General features: G+C 42.9%; 1 protein-coding gene across 1 annotated transcript; it reads left to right on the top strand.

The window, feature by feature from the left end:
- On the top strand, positions 1-26,901 carry LOC127028492 (alpha/beta hydrolase domain-containing protein 17B-like). The gene is made up of 4 exons (XM_050914255.1): positions 1-114; positions 6,744-7,218; positions 25,338-25,517; positions 26,425-26,901. The coding sequence occupies exons 2-4, from the start codon at positions 6,752-6,754 to the stop codon at positions 26,642-26,644; spliced, it is 867 nt and encodes a 288-aa protein (XP_050770212.1). The 5' UTR covers positions 1-114; positions 6,744-6,751; the 3' UTR covers positions 26,645-26,901.

Here is a 26,901-nt window from a genome sequence, read left to right as displayed (position 1 = left end):
TCTGGTGTTCAAGCGGCGGCTGTTGGGGAAAGTGCGGGGCCGTGCGCGCGCTGTCTGCTGCCCAGCGAGGGAGACGGAGGCGGCCGCGCGCTATCGAACGAGCGTCAGGTGTAGGTACGGGTTCTTCTAACCTACCGCTCTCGTGGTGTGCGCGCGCCGGTGAGCCCCCCTTTCCTTTTCCCCTCCTCCCCAGCCACCTGCTGGAGGTGGTTGCTCAGAGCGAGGCTCTTTCAGCGGGGCCTTAGCATGGTGGAAGTTGTGGGAGCGGCAACGCCGCCGGTTGCGGTTCGTGGATCCGCTTTCAAGTTGCGGAGGCGAGTTAGCTTCTTGGTAGCTCTGACCGTTTATTTCTTTCCTCACCTTTTTATGTGCCCCCTCCCCGCACCTTCTCCATCACAGGGCAGGTGAGGGGAGATACCCACCCCCGATAACTGTTGAGCAGGTCCGGGAGGAAAGGCCGGGGTAGTCGCTGAGCCTCGGTGAGGGAGGCGGCGGTTCAGATCTCTGACCCTGGAGCGTGTGGGCAGGGTAGGTGGGTTGTGGTGATCTCCGCCGATGTCCTGGCTGCAGACCCTCGGAGGCTTGTGCCCTGCACCCTGTGGGGGGAGCAGCTCGCCGCTTCTCGCGCCACGGAAAGGGATGAGGGGATCTCTGCGCCCAGGGAGTCGGGGTGTCGTCCGCCGAGGTGCTTTAGAGGGCCTGGGGTGCTGTGTGCAGTCTGTCCTGGGGCTTCCGTTTCCGTGGTCTGGCTGTGGACGTCTTTGTTTAGGAAACGGGGACGTTGACTTAAATGCTTGTTAAATACTGTCTTTTACCAGATTTAAATAGTGGTTCTGTGTGAGTGTCGCTGACTTCCATGAGGTCCTTATTAAATACTGACACTTGAAGAGCTCCTTTCAGTTTGTCCAGCCTGACTTAATTTATTTCTTCAATTTTGGCTATTGATGGTGGGAGTGATGTGTGCCTTAAAATTGCATTAGAATGCATAATTTAAAAGTATTTGGCGAAAAGGTGACTATCGAAGCATGACTGCAGAAGCTAAAATAGAACTGCTTGAACATAGTCTAGTTTTAAAAGCATAGCTTTTCGTTATTTATACACTGACTGGTGCAGTGAAGCACCAGGCTGATGTCCGTGAAATACAATAAGGAGCTTAAGTGTCTGTCAGTGTGCAGATTGTTTTAGCAGGGCAGTTCCAGGAAAAACACTGTACTACAGAACATACAAAACACTATGTAATCTAACATAATCCCATGCTTGTCTATCTGGGATCTTATGAGGTTTTTTCTTTGGTTTTGGGGAGTTTGGTTTTTTTGGGGGGTAGGTTTTTAGGGGTTTTGGTGGTTGGTTTTTTTGTTTGTTTTGTTTTGTTTTTTTTTTGTGAGAAGGAATGGCTAGATTTTTGCAATCTATTTTCTGTGTTCCCCTTCTACTTTCAAGTGTGCCATTAGGTCTGTTTTGAAATATACAAAGTAACCAGCAAAAGAGTTGATGGTACAATTAAGAATGTTTCTGTATTACTGTAAAAACAAGTTAGGTTTTCTAATATTGTTAGAACTTGTGAGACTAGTAAAACTATATATATATATTTTTTTTTCTTTTAAAATCTGATGATTCCAAAATGAAATTTTGGTCACATCAGGCCACTCAGTCTTTGTGGGTTGTTTTGCTCTTTGAGACATACTTGAAAGGTTAGAGTTACTTCACAGTATTTCTGGGTATGGTTTTTTTGTTATTAAATAGACTTCATCTGTGTTCTTTTCCAGATCTACTGTGTGTTCTTTTTAAATTCTTAGTTGAATCCTTTTATATAATATTTGGTTGGACACTTTTTAATTTTTGTTTGTTCTACACATTTTGTTTCTTTAAACTAGTTGGAAAATGTTCATACCTTTCTGTTCCATGATAATATAATGCAGATGTTGAAATGAGTACTAGTGTTTCAGTAGTGAACTCAAGCCTTCATTGAATTGTGCTCAATGAAAGGGTGAGGGGAAACTGTTACAGTTTCTTACCTCAGCAGTATATAATGAAAAATGATTATTCAAAAAAAACCCTCAACAATGTGAATATCTTGCCTGTTGCACAGTTAGAGCAACACCAAAGATTTACAAATTGGCAACTGCATTTACAAGTTTAACTTTGTTCTAGGTAAGTGTTTGCAAGGGTTAGGCTTTTAAGGCTAAGCTACTAATATGGAGTGAAGTACTTGGCGACATAAATAATGGGAGCCGCTCTTGTTATGGCTTGTGGAGGAAAGAGGACAGGAATGATGACTTATACAAAAGAATTACATTTGTGTTATCATAGGAATCCCAAGATAAATATTTGAGGTGCTTCTGATTAGACAGATTATTTTTTTCTCCCTCTTCTATCAGCTTTAATGAAAAGGTTAATTGCTAAAGAGTGGACTAAAACTACTGTCTGTAGGCACTTTTAATTTTGTCATTCTGTATGTTACTTTTTTTATTCATATGAGAGTTAGACATAAGTTTGATAGAGTGATTGCTTTCCTTTTAAAAGCTTATCCTGCTGTACTGGTTTTGGCTGGGATAGAGTTAATTTTCTTCACAGTAGCTGGTAAGGGGCTATGTTTTGGATTTGTGATGAAAACAGTGTTGATGATAACACAGGGATGTGTCAGTTATTGCTGAACAGTGCTTACACAGTGTCAAGGCCTTTTCTGCTTCTCGGACTGCCTGACCAGTGAGTAGGCTGGGGGTGCCCGAGAAGTTGGGAGGGGACACAGCTGGGACAGCTGACCCCAACTGACCAAACGTCCATACTATATGACATCATACTCAACAATAAATGCTACAGGGAAGAAGGGAGGGCATTTGGAGTGATGGCGTCTGTCTTCCCGAGTAACTGTTAGGCTTGATGAAGCCCTGCTTTCCTGGAAATGGCTGAACACCTGCCTGCCAATGGGAAGTAGGGAATGAATTCCTTATTTTGCTTTGCTTATGCATGTAGCTTTTGCTTTCCCTATTAAGCTGTCTTTATCTCAACCCATGAGTTTTCTCACTTTTACACTTTTGATTCTCTCCCCCATCCCACTGTGGGGGGGAAATAAGTGAGTGGCTGTGTGGTGCTTAACTGCCGGCTGGGGTTAAACCACAACACTCACAAAGGCTGGGTAATGCCACTTGGGTCTATTTTGTTTCTTCGCCTGTCTTGGTACAATAGTAAGTTTTATGTTCTGTTTCTTCAACAGAATTTTATTTATATATGTAAAATATATGTGTGCAAAGTCTTGTATCATTTTTAAAGGTTATATACGTTTCTTAGTATACTTTTTTATTTTTGCTGTTATTAACTTTACAAACTTCCAGAATTGTATTTGCAGAACAGAACTGGCTTCTTGATTAGTACTGAATTAACAAACAGAAGTAGTGAAATAGGTATGTTTTTGGGATGTGTTGATCTCTATATCTGAAGATGTTACTCTAATAAGGGCAGAGATTTGCATTGTAAATGCTGAAAAGGCTTTATATGATAATGGGAGTCTTTCTCTAACATATGTTTTGAATAGATGAGTTAAAACTATTCATCTGTACCTGTGGAACTGTCTCCTTGAGGTAATTTGTGGTGGGTGTTCTTTTCTTCCCAGTTTTAGTAAGAGTTCAGGTAAAGCATTCATCAAGCCTGTTTGTTATTAGAGTGATTTTTAACACAAGTTTGTTTATGATACTTTGTTCATGTTCCATAAACTGTATTTTAGACTTGATGAAATTATTGGTCTTTTTAAAACTGATCTCAGAATGAGATTTTTTGAACTGTTTTTTGCCAAGGCTGGGCAATGCTAAATGAAGGTGTACTTCTGTGTGGTTTTTCTCCTTCTCCCCCCCCCTCCCCTTTTTTTTTTTTTCTTCTTTTTATCTTAATAGATGGAGAACATCTCTGGGATCAGAATCTTTAGATTCAATAGAGATAGCTTCTATTGGATTAAATGGATGTTACATTAAATCTGCATTACAGTCTAGTATAGAAGAGAAATAATACTTTAGCTATATTCATCAGCATAGGAAGTTATTTGCCATATGTGGCAAAACCCCATTTTTAGCACATTTAAGCTGTCTTGGGGCACTGTGCCCACCGCAGCTGATTTTAGTTAATAGCTAGTGTTGCTTGAAATGTTCACTGCAGTACTGCCCTGTATGTGAATTCCATAGGCCAGATTCCAGTCTTCTGAAACTATTATGACAAATAATTAACTTTTTTTTTGTGAAATCATATTTGCAGTGTTGTTGGGTTGTTGATAGTTATAGTGAAAACTGTTTTATTTGCTTCTTGATCCACTTGTCAGAAAGAACTAAGAAATTCTGTAGCTGTTGTTCTATTGCTGGCATGGAAGGCAGCCTGCTGTTCCTGGGCATAACAGGCTATTTGTACCTCACTTTTTGAGGTGTAGCTTTTCTTGTGCATAAGACAGTCTAAGCCTTTTGCAAATCCCTGGTCCTCTTCAATAGACCTCTTCCACTGCAAATTAAGGTCAAGTTTAATGTCAGATAATCTCACCTGACAGGGAAAAGATGAGCCATTACAAATTTGAGTGACTACTTGTGTGGAGGCTGTTGTTTCTTTAGCTAGCAGAAATATAGTAATTTTTATTCAGGATCTGTCATTCAAGAGGTAATTTACTCTTTTATGGGAAGTGACTAATACCCTTTTTCTGCCATCTCTAAATTGGTAGTGTTGGCTACCCATAGGTATCTAGGAATCTGTGGCTTCCCTCTGTTTTGAAGAAAGCTAGAGACCTTGGATGAAAGCACTTGGCTGTAGCAGTCTCAGCAAAAATACTACTGCTCTTCATAGTTCAGAGTATTCTAAAATCCTCATGTTTATCAGGCTGACTTGTGTTTACTGCTCTACAAGTATACTTTATTAATGTGACATTTTATGCAGTATATGTCCATACCCTACCATAGGAAAGAGACTACTCGTACATCCAAAATAAGGTTAACTGTTCTGTGATCTGTATTCAACAGTTCCTGCAGTGGTGCCTGATGGAGGTTTTTTTAAAAAAAAAAAAAAAAAATTAAAAAAAAATGCATGTAGGCATGAAAATTATGCTTCTATACAAGTTAGAGGATTGACTTTGAGATCAGTTCTCAATATTGTCAAGTGTTATAGTGTATTGGGTTTATGTGGCAAAGTTTTGATAGCGGGGAGGCTGCAGGGGTGGCCTCTGTAAGAAGAGGTAAGGGGCTGCCCCCAGGTTGGACAGAGCCAGTTTCAGACAGCTCTAAAACAGACCCACTGCTGGCCAAAGCTGATCAGCGAAGCTGGTGGTGCCTCTGTGATAATGTATTTAAGAAAGGGTAAAAAAAACCACTGCACAGCAGTTGTGAGAGAAGAGCGAGGGGAAAAAAATGTGAGGAAAAACAGTCCTGCAGATACCAAGATCAGTGAAGGAGGGGGAGGAGGTGCTCCAGGTTAACCCACCACATATAGTTAGAAGTAAGATTTTTGTTGTTGTTGGATTACATGGGTATTTCTAAAACAGAATGGGACTATAGACATCAGAAGTTAGCTTGTTTTGTTCCTGACTGTAAACTTGAATCTATCATTGAAGGTGGTGCATGAAACTATAAGAGTGTTTCTATTTCTATGACCTGGTAAGAACTGAACTTGAGACCTGTGGATAGAGTTGGGATGGAAAAGCTGTTTAAGGTGATACACCTTAGCATCATGAAAGTAGTATAAATGCTTATTTCAGCTGCACTGGTGTGGCCAGCATGGCTCTTGGCAGATTTTGTCACCCCTCCTCTCTGGGGGGGGGGGAATATTGTTGACAAAGGATATCCCCCTGCACCCACCCCTGTTGTAAATTAAGAGGACAAAGTACCTGTTGGTCAAGGCAGCTGTATCTTTACCTAGCTTGCTTCAGGTGTATGTGCAGTTATTGTTTTGGTTTTTTCTTCCCCGCTCTATTAACCAATAGTTTGAATAGGTAGTGTGGCACTTATTGATTTGCAGAATATCTATGTTAGAGCATTTGGGTTTGGGATGTTTTTGTTAAAGCATAGTACAAAAATAGTCTTATTAAAATGGATAATATCAACATAATCCCAATTCCTACTTACAAGACAGGAAACCTTGGTTAATTTCTGGAGGGTTTGAAAACATTGATGTCAGCCAGCATGGGAAGAGTTTATGTCTGGATTTCAGTGCACTGAAGGTCTACAGTGATCTGTAAAGCATCTCATTTTGTTTCTTAAAAGTCTTGACCTTCATGCACCTTTCCTACTGCTGATAGTGCTTGCAGGGGCCCATAACTTATACTTGCCATACTTTCTCTATAGTTGGGAAACATTGTAATGATTTTTTTTGCTGCAGAGCTCTTCATTGCGTTATTACCCTGCAAATGCTATAACATATTCTAATTGTTCTTTGACATGTATATTTGTCAAGGAGGTGAACACTTCTGTTATTGCCTTAAGGGGAGGGACTCTATTTCCTCAAAAGAAACTCCAAAACTCGTGCTTGTTATTGTTCTGGGTAAAAATTTTTTTGCTTTTGGTTTGTGGTGTGGTTTTGGTTTTTTTAGCTTTAACATCTGGCAGGGCTGTAGTTATCACTAAACTGTTGTATAGAAATTTGCTTATATTTCAATGTGTTTTGTTAAATGTTTCCACAGAAATTGCTTATTTACTGGAGAGATGAAGTTTGTATTTTTCATGAGACTTTTTTAATACGGGATTGTAACTAGAAACTGATACCATTCTCTCTTCCTATTTCAGACTAGAAGATGAATAATCTTTCCTTTAGTGAACTGTGTTGCCTGTTCTGTTGTCCACCATGCCCAGGGAAAATTGCTTCCAAACTGGCATTCTTACCTCCTGATCCTACGTACACACTGATTTGCGATGAGAGTGGTAGTTGCTGGACTCTACATCTCTCAGAGAGAGCAGACTGGCAGTATTCTTCTAGAGAAAAAGATGCCATCGAGTGTTTCATGACTAGAACAAGTAAAGGTAACAGGATTGCCTGTATGTTTGTGCGTTGCTCGCTTAATGCCAAGTATACTTTGCTCTTCTCGCATGGAAATGCTGTTGACCTAGGTCAGATGAGCAGCTTTTATATAGGACTGGGTTCACGGATTAATTGCAACATATTCTCATATGATTATTCTGGATATGGTGCAAGTTCTGGGAAGCCAACAGAGAAGAATCTGTATGCTGACGTTGATGCTGCTTGGGTGGCTCTTAGAACAAGGTAAGACATCTGTGGCCATTTTTATTTTTGTGGTAGGTTGATCCTGGCCAGCAGCTAAACACCTACCAGTGTGAGCTGCTTGCTCGCTCCCCTCCCCCAGCAGGATGGGGAAGAGAACTGGAAGAGCAAAAGTGAGGAAAAACTCATGGGTCGAGATAAAAGTTTAATAAGTGAAGGGAGGGGGGGACAGGGAATGCAAGTGATGCAAAGGCAATCACCACCTCCCACAGGCAGACTGATGCCCAGCCAGTCTCCAAGCAACAGCTACCTTGGAAAGACTAACCTCCAGTTTTATTGATGAGTGTGACATCATATGCCATGGACTATCCTTTTGGTCAATTTGGGTCAGCTGTCCTGGTTTTGTCCCCTCTCAACCTCTTGCTCACCCCCTGTTGTGGTTTGACCCCAGCCAGCAACTAAGCACCACGCAGCCACTTCCCCCTCCCAGTGGGATGAGGAGGAGGATCGGGGAAAAAAAAATGTAAAACTCGTGGGTTGAGATAAGAACAGTTTAATAACTAAAGAAAAATAAAATACACTACTAACTAAGAATAATTAAAATATAATAATTGTAATGAAAAGGAATATAACAAAAAAAAAAAAAAAAACCCAAGAAAAGACAAGTGATGCACAATGCAATTGCTCACCACCTGCTGACTGATGCCCCAGCAGTGATCCACCCCTCCTGGCCAACTCCCCCCCCCTTTATATACTGGGCATGATGTTTTGTTGTATGGAATATCACTTTGGCTAGTTTGGGTCAGCTGCCCTGGCTATGCTCCCTCCCAGCTTCTTGTACACCTGCTTGCTGGCAGAGCATGGGAGACTGAAAATATCCTTGGCTTAAGATAAGCGCTACTGAGCAACAACTAAAACATCAGAGTGTTATCAACATTATTCTCACACTAAATCCAAAACCCAGCACTGTATCAGCTACTAGGAAGAGAGTTAACTCTGTCCCAGCCGAAACCAGGACACCTCCCAGTCTATTCACTGGGGGGGCAACAGCAGCAGAGTGAGAAACCGAGAAGGCCTTGACATTGCACGAGCACTGTTCAGCTATAGCTAAAACATTGGTGTGTTATCAGCACTGTTTTAGTTCCAAGTCTAAAACACAGCATCATACAAGCTGCTATGAAGAAAGTTAACTCCATCTCAGCCAGACCCAGTACAATTTTCCAGCATGCTTTCCAAATGGTTGTACTTAATCTGCACTGGCAGTTTAAATAGAAATACTGTATTTTAGGATTAGATTAGTGGATTCATATCAAAGCTGATTGGTGGTGTTTTATACTGAAGGTATTGTCAATATTTAGCAGAATTATTATATAGTGCTGATGTACTAGAGAAATTGAAATATACACTAATAAACTTCATTCCACTTCAGTCTTACTTGAATGATTAGAAGATAATCCTTACTTATCACCATTTAGGATCTCCTCGATTGGAAATCTCAGAAGAGAAGAAAAACCTGTAATAATTGATTGCCCAGTAACTGAGCCACTGGTTTGATGTGGGTGAGAGAAAAATGCAAATTGGTTCTTCAGATGCATCTATTGCCTACTTTTTGTAGGGAGGAGTAGTAGAAAGGGGACCCTGGCAAGACTGCCAAAATTTTGTTGTAGTGTTCTGGTCACCTATGTTTCAGAATTCAGACTAGAAGCTACAGCCTCTGATTTTTAGAGAGATTAAATGGTAAGTTAAAAGGCTGTAGAGGCATTCTCCAATAAATGTAAGAAGCCCAAGTGTCAAATAAATACAGCACTGAACACCCAGTTCTTAAATTTGAGAGCATTTTTTTCACCATGGCTTATTCCATTTAAAAACAAAATTCTTCTTGTTCTACAAATGTCCAAACTACAAAAAGATTATTTTTGAAAATACTATGTGACCATAAGAATAGATGTTCACAAAATTACCATCATATTGCGTATTTAGCAATAGAAAAGCTGTGAAAAACTGAATTTTAATATTGTACAGCTGCTTATGGTTGGATCATCACAACTTGAGTATGCTGTTTAATAATAGGATGTGACAATGTAGGGACATGTGTAGAGATTGTGCAAATCTTGGGGCCTGGCTGTCACAGTGAATTTTGAACTTGTTCCATGTAATTTTAACCATTTCTCTGTTACTTTGGAGGGGATTATCCCTTTTCTGGGTTTTAAGTATGCACATTGTCTTGAATTTTTATTACATTATAACAAGGGCTTGATGCTTCCTTTTTAAAGCAGCATATATTTTAATCATATATTAAACCTCGTACAACCAGAGGGGGCAGGTATTCAGCCTCAGATATTATTATAAAACACTTGTTCTGTGTAGTTAGGCTAGTTTTGGCATTTCTCTTGATTACAGTAGAAAGTTGGGATAAACTAGACATCTGTTCTGTAAACAAAGAGCTACAGGTGCATTGGTGACTCTGGTCTGTAGTTGACAGGTTATCTGGAAGATAGCTACTTGATGAAAGACCCGGTAACATTGGCCACAAACAAGGTTATGTTTTTGGTCAATGTGGAAAACAATCAATTGCTTATACATATCAGCAAAACAGAAGCAAAATAGATGATGAAACTTAATTGCTTGTTTACATCAGTTTACAGGCTCTGTTATATGAACTAATTAGTAATTATATCCCTCCCAAATAATGTCTGATTGAAAAAAATTAAAGGAAATGTGATTTCAAATTGAATTCTCCCCTCTGTATTTCAACAACCCATAGTATATCTTCCCCAATCAAATAAGATTATTGATCAGAATAATATCCTATCTGAATATGCTCTTGATACATTCCATTGGAATATGCCCTTTTCTGAAGAGCCTTTGGGGGGGGACAGACTCTAAATACATGCTCTATATATTTGCTTTTCCCTTTCCAATTCAGGAATGATTTCACCTCAAGCACATCTATTGCCTGCATTTGTTTTTGTGTCAAAAACTTCTTTAGAAATGTAATAGGGTGTATAAAGCTTAGATTGTTCTGCCCAATTTGTGGATTTTGCAAACACGAACTTAAGGTTTTTTTTCATTAATTAAAAAGTGATTGGTACTACTAGTTTCCCCTGTGCTACTTTCAGCAACTTTCCAACTGGTAGACCTGGTCTTGTCTTCGTACCTGGATATTGAATGGAGAGGGGACAAATCTAGCATATGACTTTGGGTATACTGGCTCCTATCCAGTTACCAGTCCATGGTATTCTCTTGAGCCCTGAAACACAATGCTCAGCTGTGTTTAAATACTTGATTAATATGTGGACCAAAATACAGCCTTTGAGCATTTGCTGCAATATTGATTCTTTTTTCTAGCATAGCCTGTTTTGTCAGTATTACAATGATTGCATAATCAACATTTATGATGTCAGTGTTCTGCAAAAACAAATCTGTGGATTGTTTGCTGGATGGACATAAATATAGCTGTAACTCCTTTGAAATTCATGTTAATGGGATGAGAGAAGAGAAGGGATCCTAGGCTTTCAAACCATGTCTCCCGGGTTATATGATGGGACAAAGAAAGGAACAGAGAAATTATTACTGTGGGAGGTTGATCACAGCCATCCACAGCTCTCTACATTCCCTTTTGTGAGAAATGGAATCATAGGACCCAGCATTGAAAGGTGTTTCTGGGGCAATTGAAATATTGATGTGGATTTCATTTTACAGTCAACACAGCTGCTTGTGGTGGAGATGTGTTACTGTTTTATGTGGTATTTTGGAAGGACAATCCTGATGGCCTTTTGTAAATTGGCACAACTTTCCAGTGGGGACTGGAGACCTGAGATGAAATAGTCTGTGAACTAATATTTAGGGGGATGGTGAGGTTAGTACAACACTGTTTTCTTAAAAGTGGCTATAGTAACAGTATGTGAATATTGTCATTCATGTAGATGTATATAGAAAGCTAATTTGGTGGCCAAATGCTTCCTGAACATATAGAGGCAAAACATTAATATCTCTTTTCACAATCTTGAGTGTAAAGGGCATGTGAGTATAAATACACACCACCACCACCCCCCTTCAATTCTTGCAAGTTAAATTGCAGCCCTTGTGCTGGAGGCTGCTTCAATTTGTGAGGCAGCAGATCAGAAAAGGAAAAAAGCAGATGCAGATTCTGAGTTATCCTCATTTTTCACCTGCTTTGAGTATTTTAATAGGAAGCAGTACTTAGCTATGTGGATGCTGACTCTGGAAGATGACAAGATGTGATTCATTTTCATCATGTTTGGGAAAGGTGCACAGTGTTCCCATATTCATGGGCGTGGGACTATATAAAAGCTGCAAGTGAGGACACTCTTTTTGACTGTCACAGCTACGAAACGTTGAAATGCTAGTAGTCATTCTAGGGCAGCAGAAGATGGGTATATCTCAGTCTGTGAAGGCCTTTGACATCCTAGCAAGGAAGATGATGTCTAATCAGCCCTAGGCAAATGCAGGGTGAGGGGTGCTCACACAGATACCTGAAAGCTTGCCAGAGTTGCCTTATGGACCTAGATCTAACTTTAGGAAGCCAAACAACCTTGTCACTGTTGCTTACTGTGGACCCTGCCTGGATCCTGGGCCCTCTTACCTGCTTCACAGGTCTCCTATTTGCCAGATAGTCCAGCTTGATGCTTGCTAGCCAACAGATGCATGCATTCATGCACTTGTCTGACAAGCACTCCGCACTTGCAGATCCCCTTGAATACCAGTATGGACCCTCTGCCTGTCTGATATCCCTACCTGGACCTGGGGCTTACTACTTGCAGGCTAGTCCAGCTTGAAGTTTTCCAGTGAATTGCACATGGGCACCAGGTTGAGGGAAGATGCAATCACTTCCCCCTGCCCCCCAACAGCTGGTGCCCAGGTATATGGGCTTGTGACCCAAAGCTCTGCTCCAGTTGCTGATGCTGAGCTCTATACTTGCTTCACTAACCCTGTTCCCTCCCAGTAGTAGCTGGTTCTCAGGACATGTGCCATTCCTATCCCAGTGGCTGGTGGTCAAGACTCTTACCCATTCCAGTGGCTGGCACTGAGACTTCCACTTGCTCCAGTTGCTGATGCTGCAGGCCCAGGGATGCTTACACCCCTGGTCTGACTCAGGTTCCTGACCCCATATCTGCTCACACTGGTCTCACCAGTAGCTGACACTTAGTCCTTGCAGCACATGCATACATGAGTTGATAGTTAAGATTTAATAAGAAGATAGGACAGACTGCAGTGATCAGGTGCAGGGCTCAGTCAGACAAGCATACTGACCAGCCCCATTTTACACTCAACTGGCCCCTTTTATACCCTTTTCTGTGTGTTCCTCCCAGATTCCCTTCCCCTGCATGTTCTCTCATCAGTTGGCATAGTTCCACTGCCCCCCCTCAAATATTCCAAATCCTCTTGTTTCCCACTTATCAGTTACAAAATCCAGGTGTCCTTCTCCAAAGCTGTGCCTGGAGTTTAATGGTCCATTAATTAGCAGCTGGAGACTTTTGGTCTTTGGCATTGTCTCCATTATCCCTTGTCTACCAGGTTTGTGTCTCTGTGTTCTTGTTTATGCCTTCCCCCTTTACTTATTTTACCCTTTTGCATTGAAAAGGTCCTTGATTAGATAGCCTCAATGAAGCAGAGGCTCTCACCTTCCACATGCCCTTACAGGGAAAAGCAGTCTAAATTTATCATGAAGAGAAATCTTGCCAATAAAACAAATGTACCATAACTTTGTAAAGTTTAGAAAAGGCCAAACCAGTGTGAGAAAGGCTGAGGTGCAGTTTGTTGATTAGTACATGCATGGACTATGAGCTTGCCTTCCATAAAACATAGTTCCCTTTTTTTAGCAGTGTTACATTGCATAGGCTGTAGAAGAAGGTTGATCCGAGTTGAGGAAGAGGTATATGCTCATAAATTTTATTCATGGCATAGAATGCGCATAGCTAAAGATGTAGAACATGTTCACGCCCTTCATGTTCTGCAATTTGCAGCTGTAATCTCATGTGTTATGTGCATGATGACAAAAGGTCCTGAAACCTGCATTTAAAACTTCCTCAGGATGTGCCCCCTCGTTCCATGTGCCCCAAGTGCTGCTGTCACTTGGCTATGTCTGTGTGTTGCAATAGCTTCACAAACAGTAGCCTCTCTAGAGCGTAAGGGCCAGCAAAGTGTACTATGGAAATTTCAGCTGGTATCTTCTTGTTTAAGATGACTAAAGTGTGTTTTTTTAAAAAAAAAAAAAAAAAAAAAAAAAAAATCACTTGTTACAGCCAGACATGCATTTGGCAGTTTGCATGTCAGTGATGGTAACGATATATATCCGATCAGTAGGGAGAGGAAAAAAAAAAGACTGCTGCTAAGATAAGTGTTTAGGAAAAAATATAGTAAAGGTCTCTTGTTACAGAGGGAGAGGCAAAAATATAAAGGAAATTATAAAGGAGTTTCTGCTAGAGCATGTTGTGAAGATTGTCATAAAGGTAAAAAAAATAAATTTTTTTAGTTGAACAATTTTTTTTTTTTTTCTTCCCCTGCCAGAAGCTGAAAAGATCAGGCAGGAACATTCAGGGTTGCCTCCATTACAAGAAACTATCTATATCTAATCAACGTATATAGGCTTATAGAAGAGGATACTAGCTTTATCAGTGGCACTGTGTTAGCTTGGATGCTGATACTAGGGAGTGGTCTGATGGTACAGTTCAAATGGTATATTGGCTTGCTACTTCCTTCACTCTACCAGTGGCATGTCCTTTCTTGTCCTGGCAGACTTCAGGATCAGACAAAAGAACAGAAAACTAGTTGCTACCCTACTCCCCTGTCGTGGTTTAACCCCAGCCAGCAACTAAGCACCATGCAGCCACTTCCCCCTCCCCCTCCCAGTGGGGTGGGAAGGAGGAAAAAAAAAAAAGTAAAACTCATGGATTGAGATAAGAACAGTTTAATAACTAAAGTAAAATACACTACTACTACTAATATAATAATTGTAATGAAAAGGAATACAACAAAAAAAGAAATAACACCCAAGAAAAGACAAGTGATGCACAATGCAATTGCTCACCACCCACTGACCGATGCCCGAGCTGTGATCTGCCCCTCCTGGCCAACTCCCCCCTGTTTATATACTGGGCATGACATTCCATGGTATGGAATACCCCTTTGGCTAGTTTGGGTCAGCTGCCCCGGCTCTGCTCCCTCCCAGCTTCTTGTACACCTGCTTGCTGGCAGAGCATGGGAAACTGAAAAGTCCTGGGCTTAAGATAAGTGCTACTGAGCAACAACTCAAACATCAGGGTGTTATCAGCATTATTCTCACACTAAATCCAAAACCCAGCACTGTACCAGCTACTAAGAAGAGAGTTAACTCTGTCCCAGCTGAAACCAGGACATCCCCAAAGAGATTAGTTCAGTTTACTAAGGTAGTTGGCTATCCCCAGTGAAGGGGAACAGGTGGTGGAAGATGCAAATGGGAAAGTGGTTTCATTCCCCTTGACAATATATTGACTTAACAGGAACATTAACCTGCATCTTTAGTGTGCTGATAAGTCAGAAGTTTGTGAGCTCTCAGATGCTCTATTTAGATGCTAGCAAACTTGTGTCAATAGAGGTACATTTAGTTCTACATAAATACTGTTCTTAAAGTTCAACATGTTTTTGATGAAGGTAGACCTTAGGTGCATAAACATAAAGAATGAATCAGGTGTTGAAAGGAATTGAAATATCAGTTGCTGTGAGAAACAAAATGTTGTGCGCATCCTTTACACTGCAGAAAATATCTGCCTAAATTTTATGCCAGATTCAGTCCAGAGTAATTTGTCCCTGGTATTGCTTTCTTTGAGAATATACATCTGTGCACAACTACTTCCAGATTTTTTGTTCTAAGGTCAGTTCAGGTGACCACAGCTTTAAAAACAAACAAACAAAACCAACAACAAAACACCCAAAAAAATGAAGGTCTGTCTATCCTGGCACAAGTTACCTAACATTACTCAAGTGGATAGTAGTGTTTGCATTTGCATTGTTATGATCAACATAATGAGTTTTCAAAGATATCAACAGGTTTTGCAGCATATCTTTTGAGCTTGTCATCTGAACTTCAACTTAGAGTATAGCTCCTTAACTGTTACTTTTCCTTTCTTCAGGATGTCTTGTAATTCTAAGGCCCTGTTTAAGTGACCAATACTGATGTCACTTTTTTTTTCTTGTGTGGTAGGTTGACCTTGGCTGGCTGCCAGGTGCTCATTAAGTTGTTCTATCACTCCTTCTCCATCAACAAGACAGAGGGAGAAAATACAACAAAAAGCTTGTGGGTCGAGATAAGGACAGGGTGATCAATCACCAATTACCGTCATGGGCAAAACAGACTCGACTTGGGGAAAAATTAATTTAATTTATTACCAGTCGAACCAGGGTAGGGTAATGAGAAATAAAACCTGTCGTGGTTTAACCCCAGTCAGCAACTAAGCACCACGCAGCCATTTCCCCCTCCCCCTCCCAGTGGGGTGAGGAGGAGGAAAGCAAAGGAAAAAAAAAAAGTAAAACTCGTGGGTTGAGATAAGAACAGTTTAATAACTAAAGTAAAATATAATACTAACAATAGTAACAATGAAATATAATAATAATAGTAATGAAAAGGAATGCAACAAAAAAAGGAAGGGGGGGGGAAGGAAAAAAAAACCAGTGATGCACAATGCAATTGCTCACCACCCGCTGACCGATTTCCAGTTAGTTCCCGAGCCACGATCCACCCCTCCTGGCCAACTCCCCCCTGTTTATATAGTGGGCATGATGTTCCATGGTATGGAATACCCCTTTGGCTAGTTCAGGTCAGCTGCCCCGGCTCTGCTCCCTCCCAGCTTCTTGCACACCTGCTTGCTGGCAGAGCATGGGAGACTGAAAAGTCCTTGGCTTAAGAGAAGCGCTACTTAGCAACAACTAAAACATCGGAGTGTTATCAACATCATTCTCACACTAAATCCAAAACACAGCACTGTACCAGCTACTAAGAAGAGAATTAACTCTATCCCAGCCGAAACCAGGACAAAACCAAATCTTAAAAACACCTTCCCCCCACCCCTCCCTTTTTCCTGGGCTCAACTTCACTCCCAAAACTTCTAACTCCTCCCCCCAAGCAGTGCAGGAGGATGGGGGTTGGGGTCAGTTCATAATGCTTCATATCTGCTGCTCCTTCCTCCTCATGCTCTTCCCCTGCTCCAGCATGGGGTCCCTCCCACGGGAGACAGTCCTTCACAAACTTCTCCAATGTGGGTCCTTCCCACGGGCTACAGTTCTTCATGAACTGCTCCAGCATGGGTCCTTTCTACAGGGTACAGTCCTTCAGGAATGGACTGTTCCAGTGTGGGTACCCCATGGGGCCACAGTTCCTGCCAGAAAACCTGCTCCTGTGTGGGCTCCTCTCCACCATAGCTCCTGCCAGGAGCCTGCTCCAGCATGGGCTCTCCACAGGCTGCAGCTTCCTTCAGGGTACATCCACCTTCTCTGGCGTGGGGTCCTCCACAGGCTGCAGGGTGGATATCTGCTCTACTGTGGACCTCCATGGGCTGCAGGGGGACAGCCTGCTTCACAGTGGTCTTCTCCATGGGCTGCAGGGGAATCTCTGCTCTGGCGCCTGGAGCACCTCCTCCCCCTCCTTCTTCCCTGACCTTGGTGTCTGCAGAGTTCTTTCTCTCACGTATTTTCACTCCTCTCCCAGCTGCTGTTGCACAGTGTTTTTTCCCCCTTCTTAAATATGTTATCACAGAGGCGCTACCACTGCCTCAACAATGATATACATTAATCACACAATCTTCACAAACTTCACTTACATAAACAAAAAGAATTCCTCACGCTAAAATCAAAATAACATCATCACAACACCGACGAAGGTGAACAATTTACACGCACTCCACCCCTTGTCCCTTCACCACAATTACAACAACAACAATTCCCCACAATTATTCTGCTCTCTAGCAATGTTCAGTTCATGTTTTGCCTGTTACCTCTCCCAATTACTTTTCTTATATCGGATTCCTTATGCCCCATGTTGGGTGCCAGAAAGGACTGGCTGCCAGGTGCCCACCAAGCTGTGCTCTCACTCCCCCTCCTCAGCAGGACAGGGGGAAAAAATAAGATGAAAAACTTGTGGGTTGAGATAAAGGCAGTTTAATGAAGAAAAGCAAAGGCTGCACGAGGAAGCAAAGGAAACAAAAAGATTTATTCTCTACTTCCCATCAGCAGGTGATGTCCAGTCACTTCCTGGAAAGAAGGGCTGCAGTACACGTATTGGTTGCTTTGGAAGACAAATGCCCCCCCCTCCTCCTTTCTCTTAGCTTTTATTGCTGAGCACAACCTCATACGGTATGGAATACCCCTTTGGTCACTTTGGGTCAGCTGTCCTGGCTGCCTCACCTCCCAACCTCTTGCCTGCCCCCAGCCTACTGGCCTTTGGAGCGGGGGGTTTGGAGCGACAGCCTTGATGCTGTGCAAGGTGTATTAGATTTGCATGGCAAAGTTTTGGGAGCGGGGGGCTATAGGGGTGGCTTCTGTGAGAAGCTGCTAGAAGCTTCCCTTATGTCTGACAGAGCCAATGCCAATCATCTCCAAGACGGACCTGCTGCTGGCCAAAGCTGAGCCAATCAGCGATGGTGGAAGCATCTCTGGGATAACATATTTAAGAAGGGGGAAAAAAATTGCTGAGCAACAGCAGCCAGGAGAGAGGAGTGAGAAGATGTGAGAGAAAGAACTCTGCAGACACCAAGGTCAGGGAAGGAGGAGGGGGAGGAGGTGCTCCAGGCACCAGAGCAGAGATTCCCCTGCAGCCCGTGGTGAAGACCATGGTGAGGCAGGCTGTCCCCCTGCAGCCCATGGAGGTGGAGCAGATAACCACCTGCAGTCTGTGGAGGACCCCATGCCAGAGCAGGTGGATGCGCCTGAAGGAGGCTGTGACCCTGTGGAGAGCCTGCACTGGAGCAGGCTCCTGGCAGGACCTGTGACCTCGTGGAGAGAGGAGCCCACACAGGAGCAGGTTTGCTGGCAGGACTTGTAACCCCATGGGGGACCCACGCTGAAGCACTCCGTTCCTGAAGGACTGTAGCCTGTGGAAAGGACACGTGAAAAGGACCCACGCTGGAGCAGTTCCTGAAGAACTGTAGCCTGTGGGAAGGACCCACGTTGGAGAAGTTTGTGGAGGACTGTCTCCCGTGGGAGGGACCCCATGCTGGAGCAGGGGAAGAGCGTGAGGAGGAAGGAGCGGCAGAAATAATGCGTGATGAACTGACCGAAACCCCCCTTCCCCATCCCCCTGCGCCTCTCAGCAGGAGGAAGTAGAGAAATTGGGAATGAAGTTGAGCCCGGGAAGAAGGGAGGGGTGGGGGGAAGGTGTTTTAAGATTTAGTTTTTATTTCTCATTACCCTACTCTGATTTGACTGGTAATAAATTAAATTAATTTCCCCAAGTCGAGTCTGTTTTGCCCGTGATGGTAATTGCTGAGCAATCTCCCTGTCCTTATCTCGACTCATGAGCCTTTTGTTATATTTTCTCCCTCTGTCCAGCTGAGGAGGGGGAGTGATAGAGTGGCTTTGGTGGGCACCTGGCATCCAGCCAGGGTCAACCCACCACAGTGAGCACCGCTCAGCAGTAGCCAAATCATTGGTGTGTTATTGACACCGTTCTAGCTACAAATACAAAGCACAGGGCTATGAGAGCTGCTATGGGGAAAGTTAATTCCATTCCAGCCAGACCCAATATATTTTTATTTGATGCTTCTTAATTCTTTGCGAGCAAGTTGGCTGACCTGGTAAGAAGGGCTTTAAACTAGGAACTGGGGGGGTGGCAGAGAGTTACCAGCAGCCCTGTGTGGAAGTGATGGACAGGATTGACAAGTAAAGAGCTGGAGTTGATGTGAATGAAAGGGAATACATAATCAACAAAACAGGGCTTAAGTGGGATCATCTCCAGCATTTGCATGTAAGCAAGGAAGTGCCTACAAGGCACTGTTATGGGGAACACTGCCTCCCCCACCCCCCTCGACACATTCTTGGAAATCAGCACGCGTGGTGGGAAATCAGCATGCATGGTGCCTCTCTGAAGTGCCGATATGCTAATGCATGCAGCATGGGGAATAAACACAAGGAATTAGAGCTCTGTGTGCAGTTACCAAGACTACAGTCTTGCTGAGATCACGAAGACATGGTGGGATGGCTCGCATGACTAGAGTGCTGCAATGGAAGGATACAGGCTCTTTAGGAAAGATGGGCTGGGAAGACGAGGAGGTGGAGTTGCTCTTTATGTGAAAGAACAGCTGGAATGTATGGAGCTCTGTCTAGGGATGGATGATGAGCAACCTGAGAGCTTATGGGTAAGGAATAAAGAGCAGACCCATATGGGTGACATTGTAGTGGATGTCTGCTATAGGCCATCTGATCAGGAAGAACAAGTGGATCCATCCTTCTACAGACAGCTAGGAGCAGCCTCACCTTCACAGGCCCTGGTCCTCACGGGGGACTTCAACCACCTCGATATCTGCTGGAGGGACAACACAGCAGGGCATAAGCAATCCAGGAGGTTCCTGGAGTTCATCGATGACAACTTCCTGATCCAAGTGATAGAGGAGTGTCATGGATTAACCCTGGTATCCAGCTAAGCACCACACAACTGCTCACTCACTCCCCCATAAGTGAGGACTTATCCACGTACCACAGCCCCTTAGAGGTGTACCTGCTCCAGCATGGACTTATTCATGGGCCACAGTCTCTTCAGGGGTATACCTGCTGCGGCCTGGACTTGTCCACGGCCACAGACACTTTGAGGTGTACCTGCTCCCGCACAGACTTATCCAGAGATCATAGTCCCTTTGACTGGAGTTCACACTGGAGTTCCAGCCTGTCCAGTACAGTAGCACAGAAACAGCAGTGATGCCCTGGTCATCTGCCAGCCCAGGCACATGGCCATTGCTGTTATCAAAATGTTCCCAGGCACAGCAGAGTGAGATGATAAGCAGTACAGCAAACATCAGCCACAGTACGGCAGTACAGCAGCAAAAAGCAGCCACTAACAAGCACTAGACTCTAATATACAGTAAGGCGAGCAAGCCCCATGGCAAGTACAAGAGCCTGTCAATTAATACCTAAACAGCTATAACAGCTATAAATTCAGTCTAGCACACTCCAATGAAATCTGTTGTTATCTCAAACCATTCGAGACCCATGTTGGGCGCCAAAATGACTGTTGTGGTTTAACCCCGGTAGGCAGCAAAGCACCACACAGCTGCTCGCTCACTTCCCCCACAGTGGGATGGGGGAGAGAATCAGAATAGTAAAAGTGCAAACTTGTGGGTTGAGATAAAGACAGTTTAATAGGTAAAGCAAAAGCTGCGTGCATAAGCAAAGCAAAACAAGGAGTTCATTCACTACTTCCCATCGGCAGGCAGGTGTTCAGCCATTTCCAGGAAAGCAGGGCTTCATCATGTGTAATGGTTACTTGGGAAGACAGATGCCATCACTCCGAACGTCCCCCCTTCCTCCTTCTTTTCCCCTGGCATTTATTGCTGAGCACAATGTCATATAGTACGGAATATCCCTTTCGTCAGTTGGGGTCAGCTGTCCCAGCTGTGTCCCCTCCCAACTTCTTGTGCACCCCCAGCCTACTTGCTGGCAGGGCAGTGTGAGAAGCAGAAAAGGTCTTGAGGCTGTGTAAGCACTGCTCAGCAATAACTAAAACATCCCTATGATGTTATCAATACTGTTTTCAGCACAAATCCAAAACATAGCCCCATACTAGCTACTATGAAGAAAATTAACTCTATCCCAGCCAAAACCAGTACAAAAAGCCAACAAGGAGAGGTGCTATGCTGGACCTCATACTCACCAACAAGGAGGGATCCGTTGAGGGTGTGAAGGTCGAAGGCAGCCTTGGCTGCAGTGACCATGAGATGGTGGAGTTCAGGATTCTGAGGGGAGGGAGCAGGGCAAAAAGCAAGCTCACAACCCTGGACTTGAGGAGAGCAGACTCTGGCCTCTTCAGGGATCTGCTTGGAAGAGTCCCATGGAATAAAGCCCAGGAGGGAAGAGGGGTCCAAGAAAGCTGGTTAATATTCAAGGATCACCTCCTCCAAGCTCAAGAGCTGTCCATCCCAATGAGCAGAAAGTCAAGCAAAAATGCCAGGAGGCCTGCATGGATGAGCAAGTTGCTGTTCCCAAGTAGCAGCCCCCTGGCCAGCTTTCCCCCCAGCTTTATATGCTGAGCATGACATCATATGGTATGGAATATCCCTTTGGCCAGTTTGGGTCAGCTGTCCTGGCTGTGTCCCCTCCCAGCTTCTTGTGCGCTCCCAGCCTCCTCGCTGGCAAGGCAGCATGAGAAGCTGAAAAGTCCTTGACTTAGTGTAAGCACTGCTCAGCAACAACTAAAACATCAGTGTGTTATCAACATTATTCTCATTCTAAATCCAAAACACAACACTATACCAGCTACTAGGAAGAAAATTAACTCTATCCCAGCTGAAACCAGGACAATATCCACCCCTTATTCTATACCATTTACGTTATGCCCAGATCCCACACTTTCCAATACATTTCCAATTAATCACCACCACTTTTCCTGTCTTTTAATATATACACACAGATATCATTCCCTTAGTCTACGGGCCATCTCTGTCAAATGTCTGTTGAGTTCATTCAGTCCATGACTTTGGGCTCCATCTGTCATAACAGTCCTTCAGGGCAGGAGAGATGGTGTGTGGTGTTGGATTGTTGCATGCTGAAGCCAGTTCTGGTTCCATCAAAATTCATTCTTCATTAATCTGGGTAATTCTTACTGTAATACCGTTGATATGGCATATAGCAACCATAGTAGTGATGACATACACTATTATATAGCAATCAACATCATACAATTTAAGCTATTGGCTGTTCTCACCTAAAATCAAATCCCCTTGAGGCACACATCGGACTTCCCCATCCTTCCGCATTACCCACCAAGCGCACCTGGGTCTTTGAGCAAAAGCAATCCCATGAATGGGTTTGCCTTTGCCTGAGGCAGGAGTAACCCAGACTGTCTTCACATATTCTTCATGTGCACTACAGGGACTTTATCCCTTTCTACAGTGCGTAAAAGTTCTGATTGGGCGGGGCCAGCTCGATTGGCAGATCCTCTAGTGTTGACTAACCAGGTGGCCTTTGCTAGATGTGTATCCCAATGTTTGAAGGTCCCACCACCCATTGCTCTCAATGTAGTCTTTAACAATCCATTGTATCGCTCGATTTTCCCAGAGGCTGGTGCATGATAGGGGATGTGATACACCCACTCAATGCCATGCTCTTTGGCCCAGGTGTCTATGAGATTGTTTCAGAAATGAGTCCCGTTGTCTGACTCAATCCTTTCTGGGGTTCCATGTCGCCATAAGATTTGCTTCTCAAGGCCCAGGATAGTGTTCCGGGCGGTGGCATGGGGCACGGGATATGTTTCCAGCCATCCGGTGGTTGCTTCCACCATTGTAAGCACATGGTGCTTACCTTGGCGGGTTTGTGGGAGTGTGATATAGTCAATCTGCCAGGCCTCCCCATATTGATATTTCATCCATCGTCCTCCATACCAGAGAGGCTTTAACCGCTTGGCTTGCTTAATTGCAGCACGTTTCACATTCATGGATAACCTGTGCGATAGTGTCCATGGTCAAGTCCACCCCTCGATCACAAGCCCATCTATATGTTGCATCTCTTCCCTGATGGCCTGAGGTGTCATGGGCCCACCGAGCTATAAAGCTAAATACTAGGAAGAAAATTAACTCTATCCATCCCAGCCGAAACCGGGACAGTACCGAATGCCTTATGTGCCTCAGTCTTTACAAGTAAGACTGGCCTTCAGGAATCCCAGGCCCCAGAGACCAGTGGGAAAGGTTGGAGCAAGGAAGATGTACCCTTGGTGGAAGAGGACCCGATTAGGGAATACTTAAGCAAATTGTACATACATAAGTGCATGAGCCCTGATGGGATGCATTCATGAGTGATGAGGGAGCTGGCAGATGTCATTGCGAGGCCACTCTCAATAAACTTTGAACAATCATGGTGATTGGGAGAGGTGCCTGAGGATTGGAGGAAAGGAAATGTCACCCCCATCTTCAAGAAGGGCAGGAAGGAGGACCCAGGGAACTACAGGGCAGTCAGCCTCACCTCGATCCCTGGGGAGGTCATAGAGCAGCTAATCCTGGAAACCATTTCCAGGCACATGGAGGACAAGGAAGTCATCAGGAGTAGTCAGCATGGCTTCACCAAGGGGAAGTCATGCTTGACCAACTTGATAACCTTCTGTGATGAAATGAATGGCTTGGTAGATGAGGCGACAGCAGTGGATATTGTCTACCTAGCCTTCAGGAAGTCTTTTGACACTGTCTCCCATAAGATCCTCATAGACAAGCTGTTGAAGCATGGGCTGGATGAGCAAAACAGCCGGGCCCAGAGGGTGGTGATCAGTGGCACGAAGTCTAGTTGGAGGCCGGTGACTAGTGGTGTACCCCAGCAGTCTATACTGAGTCCAGTCCTGTTCAACATCTTCATTAAGGACCTGGGTGGTGGGGCAGAGTGTACCCTCAACAAGTTTGCTCATGACACACAACTGGGAGGAGTGGCTGATAGGCCAGAGGGTCGTGCCACCATCCAGAGGGACCTCAACAGACTGGAGAAATGGGCTGATAGAAACCTCATGAAGTTCAACAAGGGTAAGTTCAGGGTCCTGCAGCTGGAGGAGGACACCATGGAGGAACAACCCCATGCACCAGTATATGCTGCAGGCTGCCCAGCTGGAAAGCAGCTTGGCAGAAAAGGACCTGGGGGTCCTGGTGGACACCAGGTTGAACATGAGCCAGCAATGTGCCCTCTATCGGACATACGGGAAGCTTCTAGCAGCTTCTCACAGAATTCACTCCTGTAGCCCCCCGCTACCAAAACCTTGCCACACAAACCCAATACACTGGCTTTACTGGAGCTATGCAAAAAGGACCAATTTGAAAACTCCTCTGTGGATGTGGGTGTTCTCATCTGATTCTGCTGTCCTGGCTTTTCCAGAAAGGATGTATGCATCTATTGTAAGAGAGGTTGCAGCCTTCCTGTAAGCTTAAAACAGTTTGTTGTCTGTCCTTCTAGGAATATAGCCATTTGGTAGGCATTAAACTTATCCTGATGCTATGTATTCCTTCATATTTAAGGTACTCCCATTCCCAAACAAATAAAAAAAAAGGTGCTACAGGTGCTGACTGTAGAAGTGTGTCTAAGAGTATTTTGCTAATATAGGTTGATTTATCAGTAGTTTGTTTCTGCTGTGAATACTGCATTTGCCAGCATAGCTATCTGCTTACAGGCTTTTTCAGTACTGCTGTGTTACTTGGGAATCAGATCCTCTTTGTGTCCACACTAGTGCAGAAAAATATATTAGATCTGACTTGTATATGTGTTAATTTCAGGTTTCACAACTCAGTTGTCTACCTCAGTTAATTACAGAAAAAGTGAGAGTGGTTTCATCTAAGTATGAGAGGCTTTGACTTTAATTTTCTAGTGCTTACTGGACTGTCTCAGTTGTGGGTTAGGTTAGATATTCCTCTTCCTGCCTATGTGTCAAAGCAACTGCGATAAAAAAGAAGCATCACAGCTATTACACAGAATCCATAATATTCTGGCTACTGTCTGTATAGGGATCATTTAGGTCCCCATAAATTGCTGAGCAGGATTACCAGCTTTTAGCTTTTACCAAATATCAGAATAATAAAGCTGACCAAATTTTTGCATGTTTGACTACTTTCCACTTGATAACCATAGAGATAGTAAGTAAGGCTCCAATCAGTTTTCTGTTGCAGGTCCACTAGTGTTATCACTACTTGTATATGACTAGTATACAAGTTGTAACTGCATTCACAAATCCATATTTTAAAAAATAAACCCATATTTCAGCATCATTCAGGGCATAAGGCAAAAAAAGTACTGCAAATACAAAATAAATAATTTTCCTTTTATTTTAAGTCAGAAATGTTATAAAACATATTTGCTTGTTCTACCAGCTCCTGTTTCATAGTTTATCCTCTTCAGGAAATTTTTATCTACAGAGGGGCTTTTTTGTCTAGTTGTGTAGAAACCGATCTGTTTCATTTTAAATGACATTTGTGTTAACGTTTTTAATTTTCTAGGTACGGAATCCGCCCTGAAAATGTTATTATATATGGCCAAAGTATAGGAACAGTACCATCTGTGGATCTTGCTGCTAGGTATGAAAGTGCTGCTGTAATTCTTCATTCTCCACTGACCTCAGGAATGCGAGTAGCTTTTCCTGATACGAAGAAGACCTACTGCTTTGATGCATTCCCAAAGTGAGTTGTGGGATTTTTTGTGCATGCGTTTTTTTCTATTACAGAAGTTGTAGAATAGGGAAACAAGTAATATGGCAAATACTCTGAATTTTATTTTGATGGTTTAAAAACAATAATTGGAGAATAATCAGAGTGAATGAAAAAAATGAGAAACTTTTGAGGGAGCTTACAAAACTTTGTAAATCTTTTAGGTTTTTCATATCATAAATCATTTCAGTGGGCATCTGTGTAAAAGTGATTAGTTTTCCTATACATAACCCCTAAATACTAACAAGTAGTTCTCTTACAGTGAATTGTTACTCTAGGTGACTATAAATAGTCTTTTGCATGTATTTCTATAAGTAGCAAAGACTGGAAAAAATAAATAGACCTTAATTGAAATAAATAGAGTCCTGTCATGTATTTCAGAACTATGCCATTAGTTGGCCATTACAAACTGGTACACTTTGCTAGAAGAATTGCTTGCATTTTAAATATCTATCTTCAAGGAGTTTCCCATAGAGGATCAAAAGTTAAGAGCCAAAATTCTTCCAGTTCTGACAGGCTCTTTTTCTATTGAGGAAAAACTCTGAAGCAGTATTTTTATCAGTCCAATGACTTTGATTTTTAAAGTGAACATGGTAATGAATACCATTTTAAGATTGATTGCTCTGTTATGCAATCCTAGTAGTTTCCACTAGTGTTTTTCCTTTCTGTGTAGTTTTGCATATGCTACTCTAATGGCTTCCAGGGTGTTGATAATATCTAAATTTCTAATGATTTAAACAATTTTAAAATTTAATTATACATTGTACTTTTAATTACGCATTGTACTTTTAACCATTACAAAAAATTAAATTAAGACTCTCTGGTCCTTCAAGAAGGTTTAAAGCTGACTGTGTTCATGGATATAATCTTTTTCTTACAGCATTGACAAAATCTCTAAAATATCATCTCCTGTGTTAATCATCCATGGGACTGAAGATGAAGTAATTGACTTTTCACATGGCCTAGCATTATTTGAGCATTGCCAGAGACCTGTAGAACCACTGTGGGTAGAAGGAGCAGGCCATAATGATGTGGAACTCTATGGACAATACCTTGAAAGATTAAAACAGTTTGTGTCACAGGAACTGGTGAACTTGTAATTTTCTTTGTATATTTACATGCTTTTTCATTTCACTGCAGAATTGCACACCTTGATAAATACATAACATAAAATTTGCAGGTTGTGTTTTGAAATAATGTTGGTTGCCTTCATTAAATGTACAGGTAATGATTTGTCAACATAATTAATGAAGGTTTTAATGCCAGTATTATAAACTGGAATGACATGATCATGCAGTAAAGCTTGGCAGTTCATATAACTTTGAGGGTTTTTTTCTTTTTAGATGTACAAATAAAA

The sequence above is a fragment of the Gymnogyps californianus genome, unplaced genomic scaffold (assembly GCF_018139145.2).
Source record: "Gymnogyps californianus isolate 813 unplaced genomic scaffold, ASM1813914v2 HiC_scaffold_33, whole genome shotgun sequence".
NCBI classification, from domain to species: domain Eukaryota; kingdom Metazoa; phylum Chordata; class Aves; order Accipitriformes; family Cathartidae; genus Gymnogyps; species Gymnogyps californianus.
Note: the sequence above shows the minus strand (reverse complement) of the source record. Positions and strands in the feature narration are given on the sequence as shown.